We start from the raw sequence: 25,184 nt of genomic DNA on the forward strand, positions 1-25,184 counted from the left end.
CATCGCTGTGGCTACAAGGCCCCGGCTGAACAGGCACACAGCTGCCCAAGGTGATCTCTGGGTATACAGGAAGAGTATTGGCATGGGAGGCTGCGGCAGCTCAGATTAAACTAAAATTACCACGCATGGCCGTAGCAGCATACAATAGCTGCGTTGATTGGGCCTATGTTCCACTAGTGGGCAGATGTGGTATATACACACATGGGTGATTCCACAAAAAAAAAATGTAAAAAGTCGGGGGAAAAAATCATCTGAATGTACTATCAATGAATCTCTGCAGTTTTTCCATTTCCTTGGTTCCCCTTAATTGAGCATTGTTCCAGCACGAGGGCATGAAGCATAAGAGTTAATGGGCAATAATTATATGTGAGAGAGGCTTTCTCCCTGGAGTGGAATCCAGAACAAATGGAAGCTCCGATGTGCAACATTCTACTTCATTACATCTGCCGCGATTAAAGCCCGAACATCTGGCACCACATCCTGACAGATAGACAAGACTTCTGGACTGGAAGGGAAATCGAGTGATATTTACAAAAATGTAACACAGGGTATTTACTGGATGAAAGAACAAGTGCTCTGGGCAGGCACGGTACATTCTCCCTATCAGACAAGTGTTGAACTGATAGATGCATGTAAACACAAGCAAATCGTTGGGACACTTCTGACAGAAATGAACGACACTAAGTACTCTCGCTGCACTTTCACATCACAACGGACTTTATTATTATAGGCAGCTTCTTTTGCTACAGATAAATACGTACTGTGGCTCTTCAAGTAAACACTGGAATGTACATCAAGGTTAGTTGTTAACTTTTTTTTTTTTTTTTTAACAATCTCAATCATCCTAACCCCTTCGAGGTGAAGCTAAAACAATAATTATAACTGTCTGTATCTGCTGTTGCTATGACGACATCAAGTCCCACAGAGCGATGTCATGCCAATCTGGTCTCTCGCCGGCGCATTGTCTCCCGTGATACTCAGTGGCAATCTGGAGGGCATCTGGGGCGTGTGTGAGCGTCGGAGGCGGCGGTCGGGGTAGAGACTGTTGTCAAAGGGCTTGCGGTGGACACAGAGGACGTGGGTCTTCAGGTTGCCCTTCTGGGAGGCGCTGTAGGGGCAGAACCTGCACTGGAACGGCTTCCGAGCTGTAAAAATAAACAGAAGGCACATAGAGGAAACAGACTCAGTACTGACCAGTCTGAAATGACCGCCTGGTGAATGTGTCTTTTAAAAGTAAATCAACCACAATCCCACTGGGTAATTTTTGAAACTATACCACTCAAAGTTTGTCCCAGCTAACCACTGCATACTCAGCCAATCAAATCAAAGCAGTGCAAATGTTATGACTCTAGACAAAACCTTGCTGCCTGCGTAACACAGAACAGGACTCTGATCAAGAAAAAGCTTTGTGAAAAAGACCAGAATGATATGGATTTCTGTGAAAAGTGATGGTTTTAATTTCTGGATATTGAATATAATTATTGGCAGGTTATTTTTCCAGTATTCTGGACCAGATGTTGCCAGGTGAGACTTCAAATTTAAACAGTAAAACATCAGAAAGAAGAAAATCACACTCAAATGTTGAAAATTCACAAGTTTCAAAGAGGTTCAAGCAAGGTTTATTACAGTTATGGTGCTCTAAAGTGGCTGTAGTTTTGTAGAAAAGTGTAAAAAATTAAGTAAAATACATTGATTTGGCATCTTAATAACCACTTGGACTTCAGAACATGACATTTCATGGGCTGGCAGTTTTTTTTTTTATAAAAAGGCCAGCAAGTTCTTCCTCGTTATAACACATTTCCTGCTCACAACACACCCACCCATACTCACTCACACACAGATAAATAAACACGCACACAAGTGTTGAGTTGAGGAATGACAGACGTCTGCAGCTGGGAGGTGAGGCATGCCAAAACTTCCTGTCTGCCCACCTCTTTAGTGCCCGCCACATAGCTCCACCCCAAATAATGTTAACCTTCATGACACAGAACACGTTGTACCCTTAAGATACAAACAACAAAGCATACGGTTAATAGCTTCCAAAGGTTTATCTGACCTCAATAAAAATCAGTATGACACCGAAGCCTGAAGGTCTTGCTGAGATCAAAACAAAAACTCCGCTGGATGACTCATTTACCTTTCTACCTAGACATCCATGTGTCCTTGTTCACTGCTGTGCTATTTTTGAGATGTTACCTCATATAATGACTTTCTCTTTTCCCCTCTGTCGAACACTTCAATGTGTTTTTCTGTGATTCATGGTTACAGTAAACCATTATGTGCTGATGTCATTTGACATCACTTCCCAAAAACTGAGGGCTGTCTCAGCCCTTCCACCCCCACCCTCGCCTCTTCCTCTCTATCACGCTCCTCATCAGAGCTGAGACAGCTGTACGCAGCTGAACACATCTACATAAAAAAGGTGTTTTTGGGGGGAAAAGTGGGAAAACTCACAGAAGGTGTGAGCAATAAAAGGTAATGCTCCATCTGTTGGTGTATAATAACCTGATGGCCGTAAAGGACACACACACACACACACACACACACACACACATTCACACGCTCGTCAGAGAGAGGATAAGGCCTGACACATCTGAATATCATCAGGATGGCACAGAGGGGTTTGTGTGTGTTTATATGTGTGTGTGTGTGTGTGTGTGTGTGTGTGTGTGTGTGTGTGTGTGAGAGAGAGAGAGAGAGAGAGAGTACTAGAAGGAGGGAGGGAGTGTGAGCTGTCTGGAAGGAACAATTGTTAAAGAAAAGCTTTGTCAAACTCCAGGTAGAGAGCAGTTTCTGGTGCGTGTTAAACTCCACTTCAACTTCCACTCGCCTCAATCAATGGAAGTGGAAAAACAGGAAATGGGGTAGATAGAAAAAAAAAAAAAAAAAAAAACAGGCATTCCTGATTCTGTGTAGTTTTCTTAAACTCACTTGCTGATTTTCTAAAGTTGCTTTCTTGCATATATTCTCTTAATCCGAGTGGCAACCCACCTCGATGTCACCCTTTGGTTTGTAAACTGCTGTTTTGAAGTCACCAGTTTGGCACTAAAGTGTGTGGTTTTTTTGGAGCCAGAAGTGACCATATTTGGACGAGGTGGGGAGGAGTGGAGGGGTGGACCTGGCTGAGAAGTCGATTGATATGTCAATCAAACCAGACACCCCCCTCCGCCCCCCACAAACATACCTCTCTTTGAGGCCTAATATCTAATTAATTATGGACTTATTTTCAGAAGGCCCACCAAAATACTGATCAGAAGAAGTAAATTTAGCTAAAAACACCAAAATAGAATGTGAAAAAAAAATGTATTGACTTGTTATTTCATGAGAAAAGTTTAGACTTTTTGAATGGGAGTCTTTTGGAATCAGATGTTTTATAGAGCCACCCCTGGTGGCCATCATTGGTATTGCACTTTAAGGCACTTCCGCACTGGCTTTTCAGACCCGGAGACTACGTCCATTTTCATAAACAGTCCGTGCTTTCATCCCACTCTCAAATTTCACACATGCATAGAAACTTGATAAACAGAACGGATTTTCCTCAATCTTGTTAAAGTCTTGTAAATGCACTCAGACGATGTGAACAATGCTGTAGCCTATTACACTTTCATAAAGTCAGTTAATAATAAGCCAAAAGGTCTTGCGTCTACATTAGTCGCTTGTTGCCCTGCTTGTCTCCACCTCTCTGCCTCTATCCCCTTTCTTTCTGTCCCTCCTCTTCTTCCTGAGTCTGCTGTTCTTTCTTGCCTCCCACCAGAGGAGAGGGGAGGTCCAAGAGAGGGCAACCTCCAAATAAGTTCCATTAATCACAGGCCAGAGTCTAATGTAACTAATATTTTACAATTAGAGGAGACAGCAGTGGGCTCGGAGCCATCCATCTCTTCACCACATGATCCTCCATTCACAGGCAGCTCAAGCCACAGTTTCAGACCAGCTACTCACATGAATACACACACACACACACACACATACATGTACTCTTATACATGTACACGTACACAAACGCACAAAGAGACTCAACAGGAAATGAGAGGGGTGGGATTGTGTGGTGTTGAAAGAAAGAGTGGAGGACTGCCAATTGTAAAAAAAAAAAGAAGAAAAAAAAAAAGCAGAATGAGTGATTACTGACTTTGACTCTGCGTAATGCTGACTTTGGAGTTGAAGGATAATTCCGGTTTATAACAGCCTGAGTCTCATTGTCAGAGTTTTGGACGTTGTTTCTGTCAGATAACCTTTGTTGAGGTCTGGGAATGTGGTAACATTACTACAATCACATACATTCAGACAGGGCAAGGAACATTCAGACATCTGATTGTGGCCTAACTGTTGAGCCAGATTTGATAAATCACTGACTATTAAACTGAAAGGGAGAGAACCTAAAATCGCTGCACATAACAATATTGTGGGCACAATTGCCTTTTGCAATTATGCTTGGTCAAAGATGAACCAGGAAACAATTCTGTAAACTATGAAATATGTAGACAGTGAACAATTTGTGTACTAACTTTGAGCATTTCACCTTAAAGTATATTTTGTCTTTCAAAAAGGTTCAGCTAACATGGATGTTTTCTGAAAAGTTGATCACTTGAGCACTTGTGTTTTTCCTCTCTCTATTCTCTAACGCTGTTCTCTTCTCGTCCTTCCACACGTATTTAAAATATTTATATATATAATATTTCTGCACTGTCCATCACTGTACATATTGTAAAATAGCATCATTTACGCTGAAGTACTCACTTTTCCTGCAATTATCTGTAGTATATTATATATTATATATGTCAGATGCTAACTGCATTTCACTGGCTTTGTAAAGTTGAACCAAAAGATTTCTCTGAAGGAAAGTCACTGCCCCATCAATAAAGAATGCAATTCTTTGTAAAGCCATAACTTGTCATTTTTACACTTTGATTTTTGTATGTTTAAAAAACAAGATGTCACATGGTAGCAAGCAAGCTGGTATATTTTCTTAACTTTGGAAAACACTGTCGCTGACTGTCATGATGTGTTTCCAGCAGCTGGGCTGCTGGTTGCTTCTATTGAAATGACAAATAAGAAAGTGATGTGAAACTCTTGGAAAAAAAATTTGAAAAAGCCTTCCCAAATTCCTTTGAGCGCAAATTGTTCTCTTTCAATGGGACTGGAACCTCAATACCTTTTGGTACCAACCAACCTGTGTCCAAAGCATCAAGTATGAAGAACTGTAAACAAAGTTAGCACCAGATATTCGGTCAGATTTTAGTCCATTTTTTATTGTTATTTTTTTTTACATATGCTTTAGTCAGATATTTACTGATTTATATAATTCTGTTATGTTTATGCATCTGTTTGTAAGGCTTATGTTTAGACATTAACATGTGAGAACCTTTGCTTTATGTTTAAAAATATTTAAATTGGGGGGGGGAGTATTTTTGAATAAAACCTGAAAAATGTTTCTTAAATAAGTTATGTTTTGGTATAGAAACTCAAATATTGCACAAAGCATGTCGAGCATATGCTGCCAGGCCTACGTGCATATTTGTGTGAGGCTGTACACATGTATATGTTTGCACCTGCATACATGCATTCGTGCGTCTGTGTGTGTCTGTGTGTGTCTGTGTGGCGAGAGTGTGTTGTGTGTCACAGGCCGAGATAATGACCATGATGACAGTGGCGGGGCCGACGGGGGCCAGAGGAGCTGAATGGTGACGGATGACACAGGCCTGAGCTCTGATGGCACACAGACAGTGAGTGATGACTGCACATCCTTCCCAGTGCTCCACCCTTCATTATCTCTATGGGGAGAAGCAAGGCACAAAGGCAGGCCGCGCTGCCCTCTCGCTGCCCTCAAACGACATCTGCTCATGGAGACAGCCGCACTACCGCTCCTCTTTCACCTCGCTGTCGCTCCATCTATCTCCATCTATGGTGATCTTTCTCGTTCCTTTTCTCTCTCCTTTTTCTCTGGCTCTCTGTCACCCTCTCTGCGGAGGGTATACAGAGGTCAGACAATGAGATAATGACTCACCCCTTTCAACCTTTCAAATCAGGTTCCTTTCTGTCTCTCTGTCCTCCGTGTTCTTTCATTCTTAATCCTTTCTTTATCGATCTTCTCATATTCACTTGTTCTCATGCGTCTCAGAGGCCTGATCTGATGTCTCTGAAGAGACAGCTGATTTGGTTAACTGGTTAAAACTGCTTTAAAGTTACATCACACTCCAAACCTCAAGGCAACCATTAACATGCCGGCATTTTCAAAAATAGTTGTCCTAGTTGTGCCTGTGAAATATGAATTCATGTCCCAACACCTGGCAGAGAGAAATTGTGAAGCTTTCCTGCATTTTAACTGTTAAAGTGGTAAATGTTGCCATCTAGTGGTTGAGTCTGAGCAGTGCAGAGGAGGGAGAGGGTGTTTAAAACACAAGGGAGGGCTCAGTGAGACTAATGAGCATGCAGACAGGTTCAACCAGAGGTCACCATCTGGCCAATTACCACTGCTGGCACATTGGAGCCGACCTGAACTGTCATCACAAACACATCACTCCATGTCCAAACTGCCCAGCAATATGTCACCATGCCACTCGACGTGCCATACAGTATGGAGAGGATGGGGGCAACAGGAGACAGCCCCATGACAAAGCCACCTGGTCAGCACTGCAGACAGGACAGACTGCTGGGCCACCTGCTTGGTTCAGTTTTAGAGGACACTCAATGGACTCTCAATGTCAGTTACCCGTCTCCATGTCCAGTTTGACTGACAGGTGTTTATTGTGTCTCTGACATCTACTTCCTAAAGGAGGGTGAAAAAAAATATGGAGGATCAATCTGCAGTGTACAAAAGGAAAAGGATGCTTGAGATAACTCCTTGCAACGATCCGATTGCTGAAAAACACAGCCAACAGTTACAGGACGCTCTAAATGAAGGAAAAATGATTTAATGGTGTCAATTGTTCTTGGATTTTTTTTTTTAAGGAGAAATAAAACATGAGGTTTTCTCAAAGACGACTCAAAATTAATTCAATTGGCATTATACACAATAAAAGCAAAAAAAGAAACAGGAACAGTGAGATGGCGGTGACAGGAGGTGAAGGGGAGGGCTGCGTTTCGGCATATTATAATAACCATCTGTACAATCAAATAGAAAACTACATCTTGCTGTTAGAATCATAAAGAAAGGGAACAGATGTTAATCCCTAATGGAGTTGACAGGCACTTTCCTGTCTTTCACATGAACATATTGAGTTTCTGAATAAGAGGGGGATCAGAGGGAAGGTGTATCATGTTGCACTCATAATACATGCATATCAAAGACCCCAGCTGTTGGATTCCCTCTCCTGAGAGACAGCATTATTAAATCTGCACTCAGCAAGCATATCACACCAGCACAAGAGCTTAAGCCTCTCCAGCAGTGGGCTCCATTGGCTTGGCGATTTGTAACTTATCACACGAGGAGATTATATCATCCCTTAAAGTGTAGGGGTAATCAGTGCCACACACCTGTGTCTTCTTTAGCCCTTGTTCGAGATCAGAGATCTGGCAGGAAAAAAAAAAAAAAGAAAAACTCAAGTGCTATAAGTATAAGGGAAGTGTGTTGTTCATAATTGCCATGATTCAGTCACGCGCTCACACTCGTTCGTCACACTTCCTCTGTCAGGTGATGCTGGATGAGATGCTGGCAAAAACTTTTTTGGATTTCTATAGCAGAATCCTCGTGGCTGACAATGTCACGAGTTGGTACATCGAGTTCGTACACAAGTCAGCCATTTATAGATAGAATTGAGTTAACTAATTGTTATATTCACATTTGCAGTGGCCTATCAGTGTGGCACAAAGCATCTGTAAGAAGATAACAAGACCAACCAGTGTTTGTCCACTAGGTGGCAATATATACCTTCAAATTTGGAGACAGAGCTGGCTACATCTTGATAACAGTGACAGCTGCATTCAGTGTATATGATGTATAAGCTTATGCTCACCTGATCCAACATCCTTCTCCATGTTCCCCCCGCCGTCCAGACTGGCTTTGAGTGCGCTGGCAGGTGTGTTGTTCAGATTCCCCGGAGATCTGTGGAAGGAGAGCAGGGCGCCCTGGTGCTGGAGTGGATCAGCCTGCCCTGGAGTCAAGCCCTCCAGAGAGGAGATGGGGGAGTCGATCGTAGCTCTGCCCCACTGCCCGAGCATGTCTGGTTTCTTCTCGCCAAGTACCTCAAAATCAGCAACGGCCTGTCCCAGCTCCTTCAACTCGAGGACATTATTTTTCAGCATCTTCCACTTGGCAGCATTGTCACTTCTGTCCTCCCTCCCTTGCTCGGATTTCTCAAATTCACCTTCACCATTGTGACCTGTGGAGCCTGCGTTCTGTGCGCTCATCTCTTCTTTTGTTCCCTGCACCAAAAGATCACACTGATAGGCGGGTTTCACACTGAGTTCAGCTGTGGCATTAGAGTAAGTTTGTAGCCGGCGGGTGATGGAGGACGAGAGTCCATTACTTAAAACGCTAGACATCTGTGCCAGTGCAGCAGGAGACATGGATGAATGAGACGGGACAGACTCTGGCCTGACAGATAAATCCAAAGGCTCATACTGGGACTTCCTGGTTGGACCAGATAAAGTGCCGTCCACACCTGCATCTTTGTCAGCAAGGTCGGACTGTTGGTTGATGAGCAGGACGTTTTCACTGTGGCTCTCCAGGCCGAGGTACTGACCCGGGCTCCAATCTTCCCTGGATCTGGGTCTGAGCTTGGGGTTGGGGCTGGAGCTGCTGCTGCTGCTGGGCTGCAGTGGAGAAGAAAGATCCCTGTTGTTCTGCCAGTGGGGGAAGTGGTAGCGATCCAGATGGAAGCCAAGGGAGGCTGTCTGTGCGGCGGTGTAGTCGCTGGAGAGTGGACACCTGTAGACTTTCTCACCTAACACAGACAATAACGGCAAAAACATAATAAAATCAAAATCAAATTAGGAAACCATGTGTATATGAGGCATACTGAGCATTTTGTGCTGAGAAAAGTATGTACCAACAACAGTTGTCTAAACATGAAAAATGTTGCAATCCCACACCAGGCTGAGTTGAATGATTTAAGCGCTGCCCTGCAGTAAATCAAGCTTGTAATCAGCTTTCAGCTCCAGTGATCCATCATTTTACTGTATGGACGCCACCACCATGTGCAATAAATACACCCAAAGATGTTAACACCAAACAAGATTCTTCCAGAAATAATAAACAGTGAAATTGTAAAGCAACTAAAACAAGGCAGATGTTGCAGACAAGAACCTCATTCCATCAAAACCAGTAAGTGGGTTTCCCAGTCAAAACTAACGAAGTCCAACATGTGAGCGGTTCTGATTAACCACACCATGGACTGTAGCTGAGTTTATTTTTGCTTCATACTTGAAAAATGGTATGTTGGGGGCATAATTCAAAAAGTACAAAGTGTGTTATTGTGGAGAATGACAAAGGGTGATTTTTCTCCTTTTAGCCAGTGAATAATATCCATCTGGATACGAGATTTGATCCTGCACACCATAACTTTTAATTAAAGGTAATTTAAATGACTTCTTCCCTCTGTTTACCTACAGTTTAATCCTTATAGCTATCACAGAAACACCCTTCAGGGTTAAACACACTCCCTCTGACCATTTTGAGATAGTGATTGTCTGAGACCTCATCCTTGCACTGTCTTTAAACAGCCCAGCTGTTTCGCTGCCATTCCAATTACAGTAAAAGTCATCCGACGCCATTAAGCCACAAATATTGGCAGTTTATTGCCCAACACTCTCCTGGCATTTGAAGGTCAGGTCATACATTATACTGTGTCTTTTAGGGATGCGTCTGGGATAGGGAGATAAACCCACCACCATTAATTTAATTCTATGCATATTGATGCCTTATTGTTCTTCTTTAATGGACTAATATCTGAGTTACAACAGTGATTCATCCCCGCCAGAGAAATATCAATTTCATACACCTCAAGATCTGACCCTGAGGTAATTCTCTGAGGTAAATCTAAATCTAATGATCTGTAGTAGTTACTTTACTTTGTTTCCAACTTTAATAGAAAAACCGGCAGTGTGCGCTGAATGGTAGTAAAAGGAGGGCTGTTTTTTACTATTACAATTTACAAAACCGTAAAATAACACCCACGTATTAATTAAATAGAGCTCTACCTAATGAGATTGAAAAGTCACAGCTGAAATGGAAAATTCATGTCCTTGAACTAAAGTCAGTCTCCCCTGTATATTTGTGTGTGTGTGTGTGTGTGTGTGTGTGTGTGTGTGTGTGTGTGTGTGTGTGTGTGTGTGTGTGTGTGTGTGTGTGTGTGTACAGTGTGTTTGATTTAATGTACATGTACATTGCATGTGCGTGGCGACGTGTGTGGGTTTGCAAGAGCGGGAAAGAGACTTCCACGGTGCCACACCCCTGTCTCCAGTAACAGACGAAAAAATCTAAACAGCTTAATGGAACTCTCTCAGACACGCAATATATCTCAATTATTTCTGTGGTTTAAATTACGATGACATTACCGGCCGGCTCCAAATGCAGAAAACACATATATCTGACCTCATCTTTCAGCGTGGACCTTCCTAAACCCATTTGCCAGCCTACATGAGAGCGGTAAAACAACACAAAGACTGAAGACTCTGCCTTTTTTCTCTTCCTTTGGATGGGTGCCATCTTTGTGATTGCCTGGTTCATGCTAACTTAATCAGTTTAAGATTTACTTACAGTGCCGAGGCTCACATTATGTGAGGGGAGTAATTTTAGAGCTTAGATTTATCAACCAAAACTCCAATTACTGCATCATTACAACCCCCAGCCTCTCTCACCTAACACAGAGCATCTAATGAAGTGATGCGTATGAGTTATCCGCCCTTACTGGATGTGCAAGGCGGAGGAAAAAGGTAAATAAATAAATAAATGCCTCAAGTGAGCCGTGTCTATGGAAAAAGCATGCAGCTGGTCTTGGACAAGTGATTCATTTCATATGGAAATAGGCTTTAAGATTTACAACCATATATCACCGTCAATGCAATCACGGACTCACATATTATATGCTTACATAGGCATTTGGCAGTTGCATTGTAGATATCAAACTCTATACACAGCAGGGATTTGGCTCTTTCTATATATGTAATCAAGCACCTCAAATGCAAAGCAGAGATACATAGTGGCTGGTTTGCTTTAAGATGAAACAGAGTGAGAGCGATAGGCACACACAAGACTGGTGAGAAAAACAGGGGCACCAGATGTTCTTTGATGTTTATAATAGCATATATTATTAATATTAATTAGACCACATAGTCAATGACGCATTTGGGACGTTTCCAAGTCAATTAAGCCAAATGGCATTCAGGAGACGGTGGAACAATATTTCAAGGCAGGTGTTCAGAACTCCCTGGGTAAATCTTTTTATCTGCATGCTAGGAAAACAAGCATTTTGAGCTTAATTTGAGCCTCATATCTGCAATAATAATTAAAAAGAGGATTAAAAGATAGAAGTGAGAGGGAGATAGAAAAGCCAACAGGTAATCAGTTTCGACAAACCAGTCACATTGACTCTGATCTTTGAATGGGAACTGAATTTGTTTTAGCCAAGATCGAGTTAGATGAAGACCTATTTAGTCAAAAGATGCTTTTACTGTCAGCAATCACAAAAAATAGACGGATGTAACTGGAAAAGCCAAATGAAATGTGATATTCTGTACAGCAGCCTGCTTTATCTGTGTTTCTGGGTAAACCAGTGCTCATATTACCATTCACAGTTTTACAGACGCTTATCACTTCAGTCTCTCTCAGCTGTAACGCTTACAGTAAAAGTAGCCTGAAAGCGGAGAGTAAGGGACAAAACACATGTGGGGACAGCATCATTACATGGTGTCTGCTCATTGACCTTGAGGTTAAGAGTTTTGAATGGGACTAATTAATAACTGTCAGAGCATTTTATGTTTGTTAGGCATGTTTTTTATTAAGATCTGGGATCTGAGTGGTCCTATGTAGGTCAGAGGCCTGCAGCGTGTACCCTTTATGAGTTGATCATTTTAAGAAGTTATTCTTAATCTCAAATTATAATTAAAGTCAAAGTGCATTTTTCAAATATGTCCTGATTAGATATTAAGAGAAGTAATTCATAGCACGCCTCCTATTGAAATCAGAGTGTGATTTCTAATTTAAGCTGCTGGGCATTTGTAGTTAAAAATCTAAATCTAGCACTGTATCTGAATGTATCAAGCAAAGAAGCCGTCTCTCACTCTGACAGCCATGACTGTACTATATTTGCTATCCATATTGAGAACATCAATAACTTCATGACCACCATAGGCTGACTATGAATAATGCAGCCAGTAATTCTGGACTAATCAATGTTCCTCAAGCTGAACATCTGGCAGTGGTAATTCTTCCTCAGCATCTCCGCTCTCCTGAATTAGAAAACACTCACTCTCTCCCTCTCTTTTCCTCTGTGTCCAACCATCGAGACAGACAGACTAGATCAGTTACAACCCCCCACCTCCGAAAAAACTTATCCCTGTTATTAAACCCTCATCAAGTGGTGCGTGTTCTCCATATGTGTAGGATTTACCTATCTGTCCCGCAGCAGACCTGTGCGTTGAGCCAGGGCCAGCAGCGTGTGATTGTGTTAATTAATCTGTCATTGTGAGCGCAGGGAGCAGCTGCAGAGGTCTCTGGGATATATTGTCAGAGCTAAACAATGCGGTGCTAAGCCCCCAGAGTGAGTCTACCATTACACAGGACTAAGAACAGAGAGGAGAGGAGGAGAGGGGGAGAGAGAGCCTGCCGGATCCATCATTGACTAAAGCAATGACGCCTGACCTTTACAATGAATTAGTTTCCATGCTTAATATTGACTGAAATTAGAGTCAGATACTGAATGTGCCATCCCAGAACTGTGCACACTCAAATCCTCAGCTAGCCAACTATCATAAATGTTTCTGGAAGTGACACCGTATGGTCGTGGAGATAGGGGAGAAGAGGGAAAGTAGAAACAACAGAGCTTGAATATGTTTCTTAAAGAGCAACCAGAGAGGGATTTGGCCATAAACTGCCAGCATTTACATGTAAATATGCAGATACCAGTATGTGTGTACAATACGGAAACAAAACATCTAATGGGATTAGACCTGATCCATTTATCTCTGCTATACGGCCATCATTTAAGAGGATACTGGATCAAATCCCACAGGGCTGCATCGGACTTAGATGTACATAACAGCGGTACTCAAACGCTGGAGGAAAAGAACCACAGCCACAAGCGATGAAGAAACGGAGCAAAGTTTGGATTTATCTTTTCTTCTCTTAACAACGCTGTTATAGCAGTAATTTAGGCTCATCATAACATGTTAGCAGGATGCCATGACAAGAAAGGCATTTACCCATAGAGCCAAATCATCCAAATCACCAGGTGGAACAGAAGACTATCAATAAAAATACCAGGTGGTAGATCAAATCATAAAAATCACTGGGTGGTATATATCAAATCATTAAAAACACCAGATGGCATGCATTAACATCTTGTGCCCCCGTAGGCAAGGGGTGGGGATGTGACGGATATAAAATAGAGGGTACTAATTATCCCCACAATTCAACATGATGCCATTATCTTTAAAAGGGAAGACACAGTCCTTGTGGATGATAATATCTGTGGTGGTGTTGCTGACCCTGCTCTTCATGTCCACCTACTTGAAGTGTGAAAAAAGATAATGGCACAGCTGTCACTTAAATGTTATAATTTCTGAAGAAAAGAAATAAATAGGGATGTGATGCTATATTTTGAAATATCCTGACTTTCAGTTCCTAGAGTGAAAATGTAAACCTAATGATGACATCATCACGGTTAGACTTTGGAAAAGCTTACCACAGAGTCACAAAAACATTATCCAGAGGTAGAGTAGCACTCCTCGTTGAGTTGGAGAGCACTTTTAACAAGATTTTAAGATTCCGAAAATTAGCTTTCCTTGACTGCATTACCTGTAGCTGGGGAAGAAGATTGTGGTCGATGGTCCGGGGCACTGCCACCGAAGGAGTTCCCTGTTTCGGTGATCATCTCCGCTGGCCCATGATGACTCATGCTGCCTGGGCTCCCAGGTCTGCTGATGGCCTTGATGTCTGGGTCACTGAGACACAGTTTCCCATCATCTGCAGGGAGACATCTCTCAGGCAGGTAGGAGGAGCACTGCTGCTGCACGTCTTTGGGACTGAACATTTGCTGTTCAATAGGCATCCCTGGTGTTATGATCTGCCAACCTGTGTAGCTGCTGTTGTTGTTGAGAGCATCTCTATTAGAGATTATTTTCTGCAGATATTCCATGGTAGTGGAGCTCAGCGAAGGGTGGAGGTGATTTAAGGCCAACAAAGAAGAGCTCTCAGCATCTGTCATAGGACCTGGACCAGAGGAAATCATCCTCCCCAACATCTCTCTGACCTTCATGTCAACGCCTGCTGTGGTCATCATCTGGTTATAATCTGGCTGGTCAGCTCGGTCAGCTGTAAGGAACCTGTTGTGAATACGGGAGATGTACTGGGAGTAAAGATTGCTCTGGTGGTCCTGTGTTAGGTTACTCATGTTAACCGAGGAGTCACGCTCAACGGGGAGATTACTCTTAGCGGATAGCTTATTGAGGTGGACCTTCATGTGGTTCTTGAGAAACCAGGGTTCCTTGAAACGGCGGCCACAGATTTGACAGCAGTGCTCAAAAGAGTCCTTGTGTTTCCTCATGTGACCCTTCAGGAACCAGGCCTGGCTGAAGGTCTGGCCGCACACCTCGCAGGGGAATTCGCCAGTGGGCTTCCCCTTGTCAGTGGTCCCCATCGCAGGCTTCTGTCCTGAGCCTGAGTCGGCAGTTATATGCGTCGTTTCAACATGGCCAATGAGCTCCTCCTCATGTGATGCAGCAAATTCACACAATGTGCATTTGTAGGGTTTGTGTAAGATCCTGATGTGGCGCTCGAGTTCCTGTTGCTTCCTGAACTTTCCCTTACAGAATGAGCAGCGGAAGCCGCTGGTTTGGGGCTGGATGGGCTCATCGTTGATGGCAGTCACCTTGGGAGAGTTGGAGGCATGTGGCTGGCTATCTGATGCACCAGAGTTGCTTAAGAACTGCGACTGTGTAAGAACAGTCGGCGGCAGTGGCTTTTGAAGTTGGTTTACAGTAGATGTTTGCGGTTGCTGTTGGCTAACGTGACCGGCTCGCATCTGCCTGTCTCGTAGTATCGCCCTCTCCTCGAGCTCGTGAAGCAGCCTGTTCTCCTCCCTAATCCTCCCGCGGCCTTTCCCCAGAATGCCTTGCTTGTGTGTGCGGAGGTGTATCTTCAGGTTGCCCTTCTGTGCAGCCCTGTGGTCGCAGTATGGGCACTTGAAAGGCTTCTCGCCAGTGTGCGTACGCATGTGAAGGGAAAGGATGCTGTTGAAGCGGAAACGTTTTCCACACAACGGGCAGGGGTACTTCCTGTTCTTGCGGTTGTCATCCTGGGCTGAATTTACCTGGGAGACAATGCTTTGATTGGTGACTCTTAAGAACTGGGAAAGCTCTACTCTGCCGTTCATACTGCTGAGAATTCTTGCATCCATGATTTGATTGGCCAGAAGCGCCATCTGGCTCCTAATTGGGTGGGTGAACGGGGTAATGAAGCTGTCCTTTCAGGGACTGGGCGACGTTACAGTATGGTGGTCAGGGGTGTCAATCTGGGACAGCCAGGTTAGCAGAGAAACCAAATCTGACTGTTTGCACTTATTCAGTTGAAACAGGATGTGGATTCATGCTGTTCGGATGAAATGGCTGCTTGTTGTTGCTCAGACCTGAAGAGAGAACAAAAGGAACATTCAGTGAATTTTAAATCTGCTTTAACAAATATATTATTCTAATACACAGATTTCATGAGAGAACAACAAAAACAAAAACACAAGAACAGTTGAGTTAAACATCAGGGCAAATATGTGCTGTCAATTAAGTGTGAAAATCTGTCCTTCTGCAACTGCTGTATAATGCCAGTTATGCACCACAAATGGGTCAGGAAATAGAGCAAAGTAGGTTCTGACTCTTCTCATCCTGTGTTAAGTATACCTGTGGTTTTAGATTATTGTTGGAGACTGTGAAAATGCTGATTATGTCTAACCACAAAGGCTTCCTCAACAAATATCTCATCTTTACTAAAGGGTAAGGTGAAAATCTTTGTCTAGATCTCATTTTGTAGTGACACATAATACAAAGGCAGAACAAACATCAAAGGCTGTTTGCTTCTACTTACCCTTCCTTTGCATTTCACAAATCTTTGAAACACTTTAAAGAAAGATTAAAGTAAATAGTTAAGCTTTTTCAGCAGGTCTACCGCACATTTGAATAAAACCATTACCAGGATAATTATGTCACAGGAGTAATAAGGAAAATAAACAAGTTAATGATGGATGCGAAAAATTCAAACTCAAGTTAAAGGAAGAATATCCGAATGGAAAGCCTCCCCTTCCCAGCTCCCTTTTTTTTTTACTCAACTGTAGCAGCAAAACAAAGCTTCAAATTCACAACGTGCTACAATGGTAGAGGTCACATAGTCGAGCCCTGCACAGCTCCAGTGCAGCACCAAAGGGCACAGAACAAAGCCAGCACTGTCCACACTGAATTAACACAGGCTTACATCATCCTGGACTGCAACCTCAGTCAGTCACGAAAATGATGTACACAAAACCACACAGATAAAGAGTTGGCAGGCTGGGAGTGATGGTTCATATGAGCGGCATGTCTGCTCTAAGCCGTAGATCAGAAATCAATGTAACCATATGGCACTGACCTAATCATATCTGACAGGGAAACGTCTGTAAATTACATTATAATATAATAGATCCACTTTATATTTCTTAACCTGGTATTCGTTAGCCGTCATGCCACATCAGAGAAGAACAAGGGATGTTCCCCACACTTCCCACTCACTTTCAAGGATTATGGTCAATTAAACTATTACTTTACTGTAGCCTTGAATGTGAAATATTGTACATTGTGAGCAATCTGAAGTCTGCGCCCAGTCAATAATGATTGATCAAACTTCGAATGGCTTTGTGTCTGCAGCATCTCTGGAAATGACTTTGACTGCCGTATAACTGTGTGTGCATTTCATTTATCAAGCAATGCATATGTGCACTTTCTTATCTGACTGCCACATCAACAACGACTGAGGCAAAAAAAACAAAGTAAAACTCCATACACAATTTATTCAGAATCACGAGCACTTCCTGCATGACTCAGTTTAATAAAGCAGCAGCACCAAAGACAACTATAAACAACTCCAAATTAAGACACTAGATTTAATGTAACTAAAGGCCTCCAGAATAAAATGTTTGACAATGAGTCTGAGCCACCTGCTGCTGCCTATAGTCCACAGCAACCTCAGTCAGTCATAAAAATGTTGCACATAAAACGACGCAGATAAAGAGCAGCCTGCAGCCAAGGCTGGTGTAAGCAGTGTGTCTGCTCGGAGCCGAGATCAATGTAAGGATACAGTCCTGACCTAATCATATCTGACAGGGAGAAAGTGAGCGAATGATATTAGCATACACAGGATCCACTTCATATTTGCCAAAGTGGTATTTCTCTGATTAAGTAAGCATAGCAAGGAGGCACAAAACCTTCATCACGTGTGTAAGTGTGGACTGGGTTTTGGAGGAATGGGCTGAGATGGGAGCCTGGCCATCAGGTGTTTTCTCTGTCAGAGTGGATTAGGCTCTTTTGGTGCAGAATGAGAGAGTGCTTGATTGTTATGAAGCATCGTGTCACAGTAGCGCCTCTTAGGTGTGTCCGCACATCCACGAAGAAGGAGCAGGTGTGATTTAGCACAGGCAATAAAGGACTAACAAAAATGTGACATACATGCACATTGAAACCAGCGATGGGAGCTGTGCATTCGGGATGATTTTAGAGCTGACAATATCCAACATTGTCAAATGAAAAAGGATTTAACCTACAAGAGTGGAAATATAATCTTTTTTTCTCTGTAGTATATTGTCAGGTAGGATGGAGGGGCAGTGCTTTAAAAATTAATGGAGGAGAAAGACATTAATTAAATTTATAGATCTGATGTGCATATTTAATTTTTCTTTTTGACAGCAGTTAAAAAAATGTCATAATTTATGTTGATTGTTGAGCTAAGAACGAATATGAATGCACCACAAATAGTTACGTACATGAGTCTTCAACCAACAGATACAGTAAGCCTTATATTGCAACCTAAAATAAATATTATCTATAAGCAGGAACAGATGAAAAACATAGGAGAAATGTGATAAAGTATCTAATGCTCATAAGATGGTTACTAGGACTCATAATACATAGATACATGTTTTTTTCTAATGTATTGTATATACCTATGACTATTTAAGAGTTTCAATATACTATTAAATGTCTGAACAAAACTAAATATAAAATATTCTTGTGTACAGATGATCCAAAATTAGAATGACTGTTTGATTTTGTTGTCATTTAGTTTGATAGCTAGATATAGAGAATAAGAATAGATAGATAGATAGATAGATAGATAGATAGATAGATAGATAGATAGATAGATAGATAGATAGATAGATAGATAGATAGATAGATAGATAGATAGATAGATAGATAGATAGATAGATAGATAGATAGATAGATAGATAGAGACTAAAATAGAGGTAGTAAAGGTATAAATATAACAAAAAAAAATTAATTTCATTTAATTAAAAACAGTTCAACTGTGTTAATGATGATGTGGGACAGATTTGGCCAGAGGTGAGTTATTGTAAAGTCTTATTGCAGTGGCCAGAAATGATCTCCTGTATCTGTCCTTGTGACAGTGGAGCTGGATGAATCTGTTAGAAAAAGGACTCCACTGTCCCTGCAATAGGTGGTGTAGAGGGTGGTCAGGGTTATCCAATATGGATAACAGTTTGTTCAGCGTCCTCCTCTCCACCACCTTTTCAAGCCTGTCCAGTTTTTAGCCAATTATGGAGCCGGCCTTCTTAACCAGTTTGTTAAGTCTGTTGGTGTCGCCGGCTCCAATGCTGCTCCCCCAGCAGACAGTACAGTGCACTGGCCACAACAGATTGGTAGAACATCTCCAACATCTTGCTGCACACATTGAATAGACATTGATAGTTTGTCTCAAAAGCGTGAAAAGAAAGACAGATTGATTTTCTAATTAGTATTTATTTTGATTTCTCTCCATGTTTGAAAATGCAGCACTCTAAATTTGGCTTGTGAAGTTGTTGCGTCTATCGATGCAGGCTGGACACACGCAGGAAAATTATAAAACTTTACTCATTAGTCCTTCGTACAGTCATAGATATGATTATATTACAATCTGATGAAACACATAACCAATGATGCAGTTTGATGTTGGACATATTGATATGTTGAAGTCCCAGATTCCTCGTAATTGTTATTTTGCCTACTTCCTGATTCCTGAAATTCCCTGAATTCCCCGGCTGAAGAAGACAACTGTTTTATTCATTATTACAGAGCAGGCTTATGTGCAGACAGTAAAAGCCCCATGCCATGCTTTATGCCCCCTGTATCTCACTTTCCCCTCACACGCCCACACATCAGATCAGCTGGCCAACCATCCTGCAGACTGCCCTGTCGGGGATGAAGAGGCTGTAAGAGGAAGAGGGCAGTGGTAACACAGCTGCCCACCATGACCCGTACAAAAGATAGTACCCATATACTTTCTGACAGCCAGATTAATGAAACCCTATAGGAGCTCTTCTGTAGGCCCCCCAAAAGCCTGACGGAGACAGAATAGTCTAACCAGCACCATTCATTACTGCGGGAGTACAGAGCACAGAAAGAGCACACACAGCACTGACAAACTAGCTCCTTGTGAGTAATAGCTAAAGAACTCATAAAGGAATACATACACATTTGTTGTGGATGCAGTAAATCTATGCCACTCCTTTTACAAGTATCAAAAAATCTGGCTTGTGCCCTGTAAAAATAAATCTGGCATGCATGTGGCGCAGCGGTGATGTGCAGTTATTTGGGAGTCAGCCTTTTCACATGTTCAGTGAAAGGAGGCTTTCGATTAATTTTGTTTGTCTCAGTCAGTAATGCAGATTAGTGGCCTTGAATGCAAGGCAAAGAGAAAATAAGTTCCTCTGGCAACATACTAAAAGCTACAGGGTATAGAAACTGCCAGGCGGACTAAAAAAACAGCAGGTTTGCTTCGAGGCGACCAGCTGTGTTTGTACCTGTATGAGTTGGTGGAATACCTCTTACATGTCAATACAACTAATTTTAGTCTTTAGAATGATAAACAGCTCACAAATCCCATTTATGTGGAAGGCAAAGAAAATGACATCTAATATCCATACGTGTACTGGTCACATACGTGTACTGGTCACATACGTGTACTGGTCACATGCGTGTGTGTATGTGTGTTATATAAACTTTGCATTTATAAAGTCTCTGTGTGTTGTTTTCAAATCTCTCACAAGGCATGGAGTAAGGAAATGTAGACTTTACTCTTCCTTGTCAAGTTGTCATGCACATGCAGAGACACCCACTCTCACATGCTGTCTCTCTCCCTCTCTCTGTCACACACACACACACACACACACACACACACACACACACACACACACACACACACACACACGCACACAGGCACGTGCATATAGAATGTATTTTAAATCACTAATGTGTAAACAGTTGCTCTTGTTTGCACAGACCACCTGTTCTTTCTGGACACAAACAAAGCTTTGGCGTACGATAGGGTGTGTTAACAGTGTGGGGTGCGTAGGGGATGCCTTGCACAAGAGAAGCCTATCCACATGGTGTAGGCTGCATCAGATGGTTGGGCCCTGCGTGACGGCAGCCAGCTCCAACATAACTCACACAGATCTCAAAGAATAGAGCCTCTTCAGTCTGAAACATACTGACATGTTTTGCCTTCTCGACAAGTGCAACTTGAAAGGATTCCCAATGCAAACTCTTGTCAAAATATCATTTAAGTTAACTGCACTCCTGACTGCAAAGGGATGGTGTTTTTTTTTTGTCGTTGCATTTGTCTTTCACATCACCCAATATTTGCAAAAGTGGAAGGAGTGGAAGAAAGGAAAAAAAAACTAGATGTGTCTGCTTTCAGTAGTGAAAGCACTTGAAGGCACTAGAACAAAAGTCATTAAACGAGTCATCACAAAATCACAGCAGGAGTCTGGTAATGCCACTTACAGTATCTCATTAAGCTATGGCATCCACAGGAAAAAATTGACAAACAAAGAGCATAATCCAAGGCACATTAACTGGGCTGATAATTCAATGAACTCTCATTTGGCAGCCATCTTGCCCTTGTGATGGTCTTTTTTCAGCCGCAGCAGCAGAGCACAGACCCCTCCTGAAGTTTCTCTCCCTCTCTCTCTGTCTCGCATCCTATCAATCGATCTCACCACATACTGTATATCCCCCCCCCCCTCTCTCTCTCTCTCTCTCTCTCTATCTCTCTCCCTCTCTCTCTCTCTTTCTCTCTCTCTCTCTAAAACAACAAAACATCCACCATTAGACAACGGGGGTACCAGCGTAATTAGAAAATGACTTCCTTTGCAATCCTAGCTAAGTAGTTTACACACTGTAATTACAGGGACAAAATCATCTTTTCATCATTTCACTGATTGAGCTCATCAACCCAGTGGGATCCCAGGACTGTGCTCAGGCAACATCTGGGCTAAGAGAATTAGCCCTTAGTTTAGCAGGCCTTACACAGTGGCAAGCAACGCAGCATGAACGCCGGACATGGTCGTGGCACACATCTCACAAAGACTTTTTTTTTTTTTTACATTTGAACCGTCTATTGAATTTGGTGTTTGATCACAAGCCTTATCAGACACTCAGCAGAGCACTAAAATGTTGGCTTATTTTACAGGAGACAGTGGCGGAGGAGAGAACAGTTCCCATACTGTATCTGTCTCTATTTCCCACACTTCCAAAAATGCCATATCAAACTTTTTAACTCCCCTTCAGCACCCTCCTGTATTTGTGAAGTGAAGCATTGAAGATCGACCTTGGAGCACAACAATATGTCTTTTCATGGGGAGCTGTGTTTACTCTAATTCTCTGTGTGCCCTGAGCCTTGACTTTCTAACAAACACATGTGGTCCTAGAGTTGAAGGTGAAGTGCCTCGTCTCTGTCCTGTGCAAGGGCTCTGCCTCTGTGTTGGCAACAGAGGCAAGTGTTTAATGTGGCAGCTGTTAGCCTCGTGGATTTTCACTAATCACTCTCTCCTGATTACTCTGATGAGTGTATGATGCTCTTAAATAATCAACCCGCAATGAAAAAAAAAAGAAAAATAATTATCATCATCTCCCTAAGTAGTGCAGCTGCACCCGCCTGCAATAATTACAACTAGAACAGGGCGCCTTTTCTCGTCACTTACAACCACTTATTATTAGAGATAACGCTAATTGGTGCAGTGGTGGGCGACAATTCTTCATGGGGTTCATCATAAAAAGCCAAACCTTGAAAGTTATGGCACATTAGAGGTCTTAAAGCCAAGGTACGGTATTAAACATCGCATGCTGAGACACACCGATAATCTGAGTCAGGGGAGTAGTAGACGTCCTATCAGTAGCCCCTTGGTTGCCTCGCTGCCTTGCCCTCACTCCACCCTTCCCCCACTCCTGGTATCAGCCTGGCAGACACAATTAACATTTTCATAAAAACAATTCCCTGCCTCCAATAGTCCAATGTAATTTGTTTTCCATCTCTGTTCATTAATCATTGTTTAAATCGGTGAGCCATCCCCTCCACTCTGCCATCTGCACTCAGCTGTGTTACAGATATGACACCTTCCCCCTTAATGGGAGCTGACAGCCAAGAGAGGAGGCCTGTGGAAAATAGCTTCCTGTATGTGCTCTTCCACCTCACATACTGCCAGCAGGTGAGAGAGGGCTATTTAATGGGTTCTGATTAATCTCAAAGGCAAACAACATTATACTACAACATTATACAGCATGCAACGCAACATTATATTCACATACGGTACAGCAGTATGGAAAGTGTGGAGAGCAACAGTGGCGAGAAAACCCAGACCCAAAACTCATGCAGACATAAAACAATAGCAGTGCATTCCACATTTTGTCGAAGTTGTCGACAATTTTTTTTTTTTTCTCTCCTCTAGTTAAATTAGTGCAGTGTTCCTACAATATGCTATTGTTTTCCTGGAATTGGGAGCAAGGTTATTAATTATTCACTGTTGTGTTCTCATATGAGCGGGCTATGCTTTTCACTGTATTGCCTCATAGCTCAAATACTTAGGGCCATGGTACTCGGGCAAATTTCATGAGGCAACATCACAGAGATATTATTATCACAAGGCAGACACTTAGGAGATTAAAAGTTTCCTGAAGAGTTTGAATGATTGGAAAGGTTCCGATTCCTCTGATACCGCTTCAAAGTTCCAGGATTTTGGCAGTTTGCATTGGGAAAGACAAATCAAATAACTTTTGCCATGCTTTTTTTTTTTTTCCTTTCAAGTGATTTTAAGCCTAAGTCTAAATAGCTTAGGCATTTTTGGGGGGAGAAAATCCTACTCAGTGTGGTGGTGAGAGGGTGCCAAAAAGTTCATCTGGCCTGTTGATTTCAGCATGGATTACAGATATTCAAATCATGTGCCTCATGTTCAAACAAGTGCGTCTATCAGGGGAGAAAGTTGCCAAGCAGAGCTTTGTCATGTAAGCTGTATGAATTTACTGCAGCATAATGAGAAAGCGGCTGTGGCGCTACATTTAATACAGTTTCATCCACTCACCCCCCTCTCTCTAATTTCCTCTCAGTTATGACGATAATAATTTCAGATGCCCCTTCAGTGCCGTTACAGGCTGTAAGTTTTAACCTTTAAAAACAGAGGTGGCGTCACTTGAACATACACAAGCAACATTTCTCATAAGGAACTGTGTCACAGCTTACACATGGTCCCAGATACATAACGCTTCAGACAAACACCCCAACTCTTTTTTTTGGGGGGGGGGGGGGGGGCGGGGGGGGTTCTAACAAGGACAACAGCAGCAGTAGTAAATGATGTGTATATTCAAAGCTGAATATTTCATGTTGATTGATCATACTGACTGCCACCCACCTGCTCCTCCTCCTGTCCCACCGGAGCTGGCATGAGGAGAATTCAGTAATTGAGAAGAGCAGAGCATGGTCTCTCTTTGCTCACATATGACAGATGGGGCATCATCGCTTCAAAGGAGAGCATTTGGAAACAGGAGGAAGGGGGGGGCAGAGGGTGTGGGTGGCTTTGAAAGTAGCTGTGCCACTCTGTACAGGTGACAGGTTTTGGTTTTTTTTAAGAAAAAAAAAAAAAAAAAAAAAAAAAAAAAAAAAGGTTAGCCTACAGTATCTAAAGCAGAGCCTCTAAAATCTCTTACAGCTGTTAAGGCTGCAACTTTAAAAACATAAAATGTGTGATTAATTTTAGCTTACTCATGGTTTTGAATAAACATCAGGAAAATTGAACATTGTAATGCACTGACACCTTGCAGGATTATTCTCAGACCCAACCACACAACTTCACTAGCCCAAATAATCTGATTTTTTTTTTTTAAATAATGGAATTGATGTTTCTAAACTGCAATTACACTATGTCAAATTTAAATATAAGAGTATTACGGGAATAAAGGAATGATGGAAGGTCGTAATGAAAATAGGCCTGTTATGGAAAATGTTCTAACTCCAAATAAATCACATGGACAGTATCAAACAAACAGGATACACATATTTGTTGTTTTCTACATGCTTTCGACTGATTCTCGCCTAATTTTCATGACATCGTATTGAATTCCTCAGGCACCTTTCAACCCTCGCCATTACTTACTTCATACGCAAAAAGAAAGCCAACAGTGGCATCTAAACTATCGGGTCTATCACAATCCGACTCGTCACAAACTTTTCACAAATAACTTGAGTTAATCTTCAAGAGGGATTTCTCTTACCTTACCAGGTCGAGGAGGCGCGGAGGACACGATGTGACAGCTGGAGTTCAGTGGAGAGTGATGTTGAACTGGATGACTGACTGCTGACTGACGGACCGCACGCTTCACACGCTTTATCATAAACGCCCAGCACACAGCAGGACCCAGATTTCCTATTCAACTGCCGTTTGCTCCTCTCGTCATTAAACGTTGAAACGCTTTCGCCAGACGAAGCCAGCAGTGCGCTTTGCTCTGTAGTATTTCCAGTTGAAGAGAGA

The 25,184-nt window shown here is 42.3% G+C and overlaps 1 protein-coding gene across 3 annotated transcripts; it reads right to left on the minus strand.

The window, feature by feature from the left end:
• Nucleotides 1-700: 700 nt before the first annotated feature.
• LOC138206498 (zinc finger protein 536-like) lies at nucleotides 701-25,184 on the minus strand. 3 transcript variants are annotated; one of them, XM_069163248.1, is made up of 5 exons: nucleotides 24,928-25,184; nucleotides 13,952-15,779; nucleotides 7,950-8,879; nucleotides 7,471-7,506; nucleotides 1,060-1,145 (listed from the first exon to the last, which is right to left on the minus strand). In XM_069163248.1, the coding sequence occupies exons 2-4, from the start codon at nucleotides 15,573-15,575 to the stop codon at nucleotides 7,499-7,501; spliced, it is 2,562 nt and encodes an 853-aa protein (XP_069019349.1). In that variant the 5' UTR covers nucleotides 15,576-15,779; nucleotides 24,928-25,184; the 3' UTR covers nucleotides 1,060-1,145; nucleotides 7,471-7,498. The 3 variants fall into 3 exon arrangements, with proteins under 3 accessions (XP_069019348.1, XP_069019347.1, XP_069019349.1); XM_069163247.1 differs by lacking the exon at nucleotides 7,471-7,506 and having other exon boundaries at nucleotides 701-1,145; nucleotides 24,933-25,184; XM_069163246.1 differs by lacking the exon at nucleotides 7,471-7,506 and having other exon boundaries at nucleotides 701-1,145.

The sequence above is a fragment of the Embiotoca jacksoni genome, unplaced genomic scaffold (assembly GCF_022577435.1).
Source record: "Embiotoca jacksoni isolate LCO1_2020_lvr unplaced genomic scaffold, fEmbJac1.0.p SCAF_3, whole genome shotgun sequence".
In the NCBI taxonomy this organism is placed as follows: Eukaryota; Metazoa; Chordata; class Actinopteri; family Embiotocidae; genus Embiotoca; species Embiotoca jacksoni.

What these genes read in the sequence shown, in the direction of transcription:
- LOC138206498 (XM_069163247.1), bottom strand. Translation starts at nt 15,575, where the DNA reads ATGGCGCTTCTGGCCAATCAAATCATGGATGCAAGAATTCTCAGCAGT. An exon ending in ATCTTCTTCCCCAGCTACAG is followed by an intron (nt 8,880 to 13,951) that starts GTAATGCAGTCA and finishes TGTCTGTGTTAG; the next exon opens with GTGAGAAAGTCTACAGGTGT. An exon ending in GGAGAAGGATGTTGGATCAG is followed by an intron (nt 1,146 to 7,949) that starts GTGAGCATAAGC and finishes TTATTTTTACAG; the next exon opens with CTCGGAAGCCGTTCCAGTGC.